Raw genomic sequence first — 8,666 nt, forward strand, 5'->3', positions numbered from 1 at the left:
CTCAATCATTGCGTATCATATGCACGCAAAAAGCGTGTTTGGCGTATATTATACACGGTATTTCAGAGTGCAAAGTCGTGGAATATGTCCGCATTTTACTGCGACCGGGTTGGTAAAAAAGTAAACAGACTAGGCTTGGGTTAATTTTACTTCCTATTTCAGATTCTGATGAGAGTACACCACCTTCAGAGACTTTTTAACGTCTGCCCCTTGTAGTCTTTTGAACAACATCTGTCTTAAGTGAAAAGAAAAGTAGAACAAAACTTATAAGACAATTTGTGGGGATATTTCCCCTCAAATTCAAACACCCAGCCAGCAAGGCTAAGTGGGCCCCGTATGGTTTAAAAGTGGGCAGAAAACGTGGATCCCTATTGGGTTTGTCTGCAGTTTCTGTGGTGGCCCCACCTGTGTTTGCCCACATTGATTAAGTGGGGACTCATTGAGTAAGCTCGCTATCCTAGCCAGCTGCCTGGTGGACAGCATAGCGTGCTAGTGAGCTCCACTGTAGGATGCTAGCGAGTTCCTCTATAGCAAGCTATCGAGCTCTGCTGTAGCATGCTAGCGAGCTCCGCTGTGGCAAGCTACTGAGCTTCTTTGTAGCATGCTAGCGAGCTCCTCTATAGCGAGCTAGTGAGCTCCTCTTTATTAAGCTAGTGAGCTCCACTGTTGCATGCTAGTGAGCTTCTCTACAATGAGCTCTACTGTAGCGAGCTAGCAAGTTTCGCTGTACCACACTAGCGAGCTCCTCTGTAGCAAGCTAGTGAACTCCTCTGTTTTGAGCTAGAGCTCCACTGTAAAATGCTAGCGAGCTCCACTGTAGCATGCTAGCGAGATCCTCTACAGTGAGCTAGCGAACGCTGCTGTAGCAAGCTCCTCTTTATTAAGCTAGTGAGCTCCACTGCAGCATGCTAGCGAGCTCCGGTGTAGAATACTATCAAGCTAATCTGTAGCGGGCTAGCAAGTTCCTTTGTATTGAGCTAGTGAGCTCCACTAACATGCTAGCGAGCTCCACTGGAGCGTACTAGCGAGCTCTGTTGTAACTAGCTAGCGATCGAGCTTCGCTGTCGACCAGGCGATAGGCTAGAGTAGCAAACTAACCCACTGAATCCCCACTTAAGTCAATGTGGACAAAAAGGCAGTAAAAAAAAAGAAAAAATTATACTTTAAAAGTAATATTATTTCCAGTTTCATTACTTTCTGGACACATACAGTACACAGACTTCATATTTCCAAAATGGAACACATAGCTAACAATGTGATTCTGGGTCATTCCAGAATTAAGGCATTTGTACTCAAAACTTGTGAAAGTAAACCTTCACTTTGATGATTTGCTGCTATATACCTGTATGTATGAATATTCAATAATAGGTAATAAACTGCGAAAAGCTTGATTAGATCAGTTTGCTGATCATTTTTTAGTAGCCTATATAATGATTACTTGGTGAAACCTTGTTACGAAGTTTTGCAGGTAATGGTTGCAAATCTGTGCTTTCTTTTAGGAAAAGTGGCTATTTCTGGTGACCAACTGGACAAACTTTCTTATCTAAATGAGTAAAAGAATAATAATAATAATATTAATAGTCTTATTCTATTATGGTTAGAAGGGTTGCATGGAGTAGAGTGAGACTGGGCTAACTATGATATGGAAAAATAAAAAAAAGGAGATATCCCTGTTCTTTTGCTGAACTGTTTGATGATATCAAGTTCAGTTTATCATTTTATCTTCTGCTAGATTCTTCTTCAACCATGATAAAAAATAAAAAATAAAAAAAGTTATGGCAAAAGGGTTTCATTTGTGTTATGGGACCATTCTGCTATTCACGTAATGTGTGGGACACATGCTCCATCCATAATAATGATTGGAAATATTTTTTAAAGCAAATCTTACTACAATTAAAAGAAGCACAATTGATAAAATAAAAATGCCTTTTAAAATTAATTGTTTTTATTTGGGCTTTTTTTAATTCATTTATCCTGATTACTTAGACATTGTGGGGTGGGACCATACACTTAATATAGAGGAAAGTTGCATTTCAAGGGTGCTCTGGACCTATTTCATGTTTTTAAGATTATTTTCAAACATTTTTATCTTATAGTTTCTGCAGATTTGATCTCAGAACAAGTGAGTTAAGTCAAAAACTACATTTTTAGTGTTTCCTATGCGGATTATTTGAAAAATGTTCTCCAACTCTGGAATGACCCATTTCCAAATCGGCTCTGTGAGAATGATTGACGGCGATTTTGAAAAGTTTTAACCAATCGTCGGCACCCAAACACCAGCCAATCACCGCACAGAGGCGGGTCTTAGCTCCAATCTTAACAAAATGGCGACTGTTGTTGTTTTGCCGCAGGGTCGGTGAATAAATCCGTTAGACGCTTTGGATCATTTCTACATTATTTTGTGGAAAGGGTGCAGAAAAAAGCCAGTTTCCACAAAGAGTTTACTCTCCGTGGGCTGCAATGAAGGGAAAGGAGCGGTCGCCGATTAAAAAACGGTCCCGGGCCTTGGACGACATTCGAGAGAGGGGAGGATGCCACCCGACCAGCAAGAAAATGGGGGCTCTGTCCGTCTCCAGTGGGAGTAATAATGGAAACAGTTCGTCCAAAAGCGACAGCGGCTCGACGAGACGGAGCTTGTTGGGTGAGAAAAGGGACAGAGACTTTGAGAGTCACAGTCGGACTGGAAATAATCACAGCTGTCAGTCTGCGGCGTCCAGCTCCGTCGGTAAAAACCACAGCCTGAGCCTGTCGCTGGACCTAGCCTCCCCGCGAGCCTCCTCGCGCGCGGAGCCGCGTGTTCCGCCGCCCAGCACCGAGAGTGAGTACAAAACACTCAAAATCAGCGACCTTGGGACTCAGCTGAGCGAGGAGGACATCGAAGACGGGCTTTTTCACGAATTCAAAAAGTTCGGCGACGTGAGCGTCAAAATTAGCCGCAGCAACGACGAGCGGATCGCGTTTGTTAACTTCAGGAAGCCGGAGGACGCCAGGGCTGCTAAGCACGCCAGGGGCCGGCTCGTGCTCTACGACCGGCCGCTGAAGATCGAGGCCGTGTACACGACCCGGAGGAGGAGCCGCTCCCCCGTGGAGAGGGACCTGTACAGCGCAGCACAGAGTCACAGACACTTGCAGAGACCCCTCTCGCCCACCGCCCTGGGCTACAGAGACTACCGGCTGCAGCAGCTGGCTTTGGGACGGCTCCCCCCTCCCCCGCCGCCCCCTCTGCCCAGAGAACTGGACCGGGACAGAGAGTTTGCCCTGTTTGAAGCCAGGGCACGTCCAGCTTTCCTGGCGGAGCGAGCAGCTTTTCGTGAAGAGGATTTAATATCTCCAGAGGATGACCAAAGAGCAAACAGGACTTTGTTTTTAGGCAACTTGGACATCACTATAGCAGAAGCAGACCTGAGGCGGGCTTTCGACAGGTTCGGGGTCATTACAGAGGTGGACATCAAAAGACCATCGCGAGGACAGACCAGCACATATGGATTTCTTAAGTTTGAGAACCTTGACATGGCTCACCGTGCTAAGCTCAGCATGTCTGGAAAAATAGTGGGCCGCAACCCTATTAAAATCGGCTATGGAAAAGCAACGCCCACAACCCGCTTGTGGGTCGGTGGACTTGGACCGTGGGTTCCTTTAGCCGCCCTGGCCAGAGAATTTGATCGCTTTGGCACCATAAGGACCATTGACTACAGAAAAGGTGACACTTGGGCCTACATCCAGTATGAAAGCTTAGATGCTGCGCAAGCTGCTTGGACACACATGAGAGGCTTCCCGCTGGGAGGCCCAGAGAGGAGACTTCGGGTGGATTTTGCAGACACTGAGCACCGTTACCAGCAGCAGTTCTTGCAGCCTCTCCCTATTCCACCGTTTGACATGGTGGCTGACTCGTTTGTTCACCGCGCCACGCCTGAACCTCTGAGAGTCAGAGATCGGACTCCACCTCCACTTCACTTCAGGGACAGAGAGCTCTTTCCAGCAACGGAGTGGCCCAATCCAGCCCTTCGTGAGCGGGTGCGGGCATCCCCATTCGAGCCTCTGGAACATTTGGAACGCGAGCGGAGAACTCGAGAGCCTTGGTCTTTGGAGCGGGAGCTGCAAGGACGAGAACCAGGGCGTAAGAGGCGCTTATTGGAGGACGGGCGCCACCTAGATCACTCTCCTGACAGCACTGAGAGGACAGTAAGGCGGAGGCGTTCTTCTCCTGATGGCAGTCCTGGAGGCAGCAGCAGAGACGGAGGACGTTTCAGTGACTCTGAGCACCCTGTGCACAGTGAAACCGCCTCACCAGCCAGAGAACATGTCATTAGCCTTGAAAGAGGTGGGGCTGATCGGAGAGTCAAAAGCCAGAGTCTTTCTGAAAAGGGACTCTCAAGCAGCAGCTTTTCCTCTGCAGGAGAGCGGAAACGCAAAGCAGGCGACGGTGGCAAAGCGCCTGCCAAGAGAGAACGCTCTGAAAGCAGCTCTAAAGGAGCGCAGCAGTCCAAACCCGATGGCACCAAACTCATCTTGGCATGGCGTGGCATGCTGCTCCTAAAAAACAGCAACTTCCCAGCCAGCATGCACCTCCTGGAAGGTGACTACGGCGTTGCCAGCGACCTGCTCGTCGACAGCACAACCGGCAGGCAGGTGAGCGAGCTAAAGATCACACAGCGACTCCGCCTGGACCAGCCGAAGCTCGACGAGGTGTCTCGGCGCATCAAAGTCGCGGGTCCCGGCGGCTACGCCATCCTGCTGGCAGTTCCTGGAAGCACAGAGGACACATCTTCATCTGACCCTGCGGCCTCAACTCAGCGGCCCCTTCGCAACCTGGTGTCCTACCTCAACCAAAAACAAGCAGCTGGGGTCATCAGCCTGCCTGTGGGAGGGAGCAGAGATAAAGACAACACGGGGGTTCTTCATGCTTTCCCCCCCTGTGATTTCTCCCAGCAGTTCCTGGATTCCTCTGCAAAAGCTCTGGCAAAAAGTGAAGAAGACTATCTGGTCATGATTGTGGTTCGTGGAGCATCTTAAAAAAAAAAAAAGAAAAGAAAAAAAAAGAAAAAAAAGTGCACTATGTTCAAGTGGAATATAAGAAAAAAGTCTGCTGTATGTCAGTAATTATTGCATGCTGTGTTCTGCATTGTGGGGTACACTAGTATGGTTCTTGAGTGTTTGTAAGTTGCCATGTAATTCACTAAAGACATGGTGCCCTGCTACAAAACTAAAAGGTTAAAAATAACTTGAGTGAATTTGATCAGTCACAAATCTAAACTTCCTTGTGAAATGGTTCGTTAGAAATCGAAAACTTGGGATTTATTAGTTAAAAAAGAGAAAAACTTCAGAGCCCTATGCGATAAAGAATCACATTATTTTATTTTAAGCTTTTATTACATCATTTTTTTGTTCCTGATATATTGCATTACCTCAGCCTGTACTGGAGGTGTTTCTGTGACAGTAATTTGCAGGAAAAAAAAGCAAAAAAAAAAAAAAACCTTCCTGCCTTGATCTAAAGTGCAGTAATTTGTCATCTTTTTTCTTTGAACTCAAAGTTTTTGAGAAAATGAAAAAGAAGGGGTTCTATTCACTGTTAAACATGTCAATAATCTGTATTTTGGTTTTTAAAGGGAGATTTGATGTCCCAATAAGGTTAAAACACATCACACAACTCCATAAACAAACAGCATCCGATGACTTGGCAGTGGTTTCTTGTTAAAATGACAACATTTGTGTTCAAAGTTGGAGAAAGGAGTTGTGCTCTGTGTTTTACCTCGGTTCTACAGTTAAAGTTAATTTGGATAAAGGTCAAATATATTTCAGTTAGTTTTGTGAACTTTTGCTGAAAAAAAAAATCAGGTTTTGTTGAATTAATTGAATTGTTTTTTTTGTTGCCGAAATGTAGCAGAACTGGGAGGCTAATATCTGTGTGGACAGCTAAACACTAACATTTCAACAGTTTTCTTGCCCAGGGAACAGCCCATAATATGCAAAATGAATGAATGCAAAAACTTACATTTCAGTTTTAGAATTTTTTCTTTCTAACCATTTTGTTTTAATAACATTTAATTTAGTGCACCCCTTTTTTTTTACCCCACATGGATGCTTCCAGAAGTTACAGTAGAGTGGAGCAGGATAGCTGGAAGGTTAATGTATGAAAGTCAGGCATTTACTTCCTGTAAACAATCAAAATCCGTGACATGCTGGTATAGAGGGAGAAGCCTGGTATTTTTTACCACCAGTAGGTCCGTGCAGTTTTATGGTTTTAGATGTACATTAGCAGTAAATGTTAAATTTTAGAGCTCTTTAAGTATTTCTACTTATGCTTGCCAATATTTCCCCCAAAGTCTGCTGACCCTATAAACTCCAGTATGTTTGTCATGCAGTAGTTACTCTGTAAAATGATAATTTGCTGACTTTTGGTTTCATGTGTACCGAAAAAAACAATGTGTGGCAGACTGGTTGTACATGTGAACAACAGACCCGCGGAAACCGCCGGACTCCTGTGGAGACGAGCTGCAAGACTCTGCAGAAAGAAGCGGCACCCTAGTGTTTGTGAGTCCTCACTGACGAGGCAGCTTTTAAGTTGTGTAGCCCATCTGCACCTGTGATGACTTCTGTTTTTAAGTGGAAAAATTGAGCAATGTACGCTGTGTCGTGGAAAAGGATGATCCGTTGTGCCCATGCCAAGCTATTGACATACCTGCAAGTGCGTTTGGGCCCTTAATGTGACAGATTATCAATAAATTGTTCATTTGAAGGGAGACCTGTTTCTTCGGTGGAAGTGAATTGAGGAAACACGCTGCAATAACTTGTTGTGTTTCAAAGGAGTTTTCACTTGAGTGGAGACGGTTTGCACGTTGTTTAGCTCCAGTGAGGAGAGACCCGTGTTTCGTGTGAGGATAACTGTTTGCTTGCAGGCCGGTGCTCTAAAGTTGCTCGGCGCACATGAATGCCTCCCTCAACTCCTTCATACGATCAAGACGGAGGAGCTTCCACCCGCCTTTGCTTCAACCGGCGTGAAACGTTTCGCTCAGCCGTGCAGTCTGGAAGGGCTGACATGCCAGTGTCCAGCTGTGGCCAAAACTCCAGAGATTTCTTGTGCTTCTGAGTAGGAGGCAAGAGAAAGTTCATCCCTGACCGCCACGGAGAATGACATAACTGAGACCTCCATAGCATCAGCTGAACAACTCAGCTGGTTGGTTTTCATTACACTGCCCGGTTAGGATTTGATTTGACTTGTCATGTTTGCATCAAGGGGAGAGGATTGCTTCAAATCTCAGCTAGGAATATTGTTGACTGCTGTCTTTGTGCTCTCCTCTCGCCGAGCCGTCTCTGAGGAGCTGAGCCGAGCAGTTTGTTTTCTGTTCCGACGCTGCGTCCCGCCGTCATCTGAGGCCTGCTGCGGCGTGGAAATGAAAAGTGAACAGGCCTCTTTGTTTACATTGTCTGCCATCGCTGGAAGGAGCCCAAGCCAGCGGACCATTCCCTTGACTGAAGCCCTTCTAGGAGATCTGTTTATTTTGCCAGTTTCCTGTTATAAGTTTAAGGCCTCTTCACACAGGAAAGAGAGTTCTCTGTCCGCTGCCTCCATCCATTTTAGCTGTTATCTGTGAGAGAAGAGAGTCTGAAGGATGCTGCACCGTACGTGAGAAACATTGCCACCTTGAGGATGACGGAGGCCTGCTCTCCTCTTGCTGAGGATTCACAGTTCCACCGCCTGACAGTCCGGACAGGGAGGGGGTCTGCTCGGGCGCCGTGGTGAGTACCATGCATCAGCACTGTCTGCCATGACTGTATCCGTGGCTCAGGCAGCATTGGTGAGTATTAAGTGTCAGTACCATATTTTTGCAATTAGAAATATTCAATATGTTTCCTGGTAGCCTTAGCTTTTCTCCTTTATAAGATAGTGATATATATTTTACAAGCAAAAACAAATTATTTTGCTGTTTTTAATACATCTAAAATCAAAATTAGGCACTGTTGGGGAAAAAAACCCATCAATGTTTGAATGAATAAAATGATTTGGTGAATACTGCAAATATTTCAAAGGGAAAAGAGCTTTTGCAGCTCCTTTTAACAGCAATGTAACATAAGATGGTGGGGTGAGCGAGTACCAGGAATTTGGTTAAAATGTGCTAAAGCTTGTAGATTGTACAAAATTCAAATACAACTCACTAAAAAATAGTATTAAAAAAAGTCTGGATTAGAAAGACGCATAATTGTGTAAAAGACGGCAGACTTTAGATAGATGTCTAAACGATTATCATTGATATCCTGAACAAAAACTACGATAAAAAGCTGTCAGTTCACTGAGTTTTATATCAAAAAACATGAATGAAAAATCTAATGTTCGGGAAAAAAATGGGGAAAAATGTTTCAGTAAGAGAGGTAATAGCAGCCCTGGAAGGAAACATTTATCTGTAAAACCTCATTCATCCAGGATGGTTCTACTGCGGAAAAAGTGAAAAAAAAAATAAACTAGGCTTAGTTTTAAGTTAAAAAAGTTTTACGTTTTCAAGAGGCTTTATCAACTCTGGATTACTTTTTTCTTATTTAAAAAAGCATAATTTTTTAACCTTTTTAATTGATTTATTTTTTTTATATAATTTTTTACCCCTGGAATGAATTTAAGATGAAACTTTGGGAGGCTTTTTAAAAGGGGTTGGTGCTTTAAGAACCACCATGTA

General features: G+C 44.6%; 1 protein-coding gene across 1 annotated transcript; it reads left to right on the forward strand.

Moving 5' to 3' along the window:
• Positions 1–2,295: 2,295 nt before the first annotated feature.
• Positions 2,296–6,736, forward strand: rbm15 (RNA binding motif protein 15). The gene has a single exon (XM_024292373.2). It carries the CDS (start codon positions 2,461–2,463, stop codon positions 5,011–5,013), a length of 2,553 nt encoding a protein of 850 aa, XP_024148141.1. The 5' UTR covers positions 2,296–2,460; the 3' UTR covers positions 5,014–6,736.
• The last annotated feature ends 1,930 nt before the right edge of the window (positions 6,737–8,666 follow it).

The sequence above is a fragment of the Oryzias melastigma genome, linkage group LG7, assembly GCF_002922805.2.
Source record: "Oryzias melastigma strain HK-1 linkage group LG7, ASM292280v2, whole genome shotgun sequence".
NCBI lineage: Eukaryota > Metazoa > Chordata > Actinopteri > Beloniformes > Adrianichthyidae > Oryzias > Oryzias melastigma.

Excerpts from the sequence above, each read along its gene's own strand:
- rbm15 (XM_024292373.2), top strand. The coding sequence starts at position 2,461 with ATGAAGGGAAAGGAGCGGTCGCCGATTAAAAAACGGTCCCGGGCCTTG.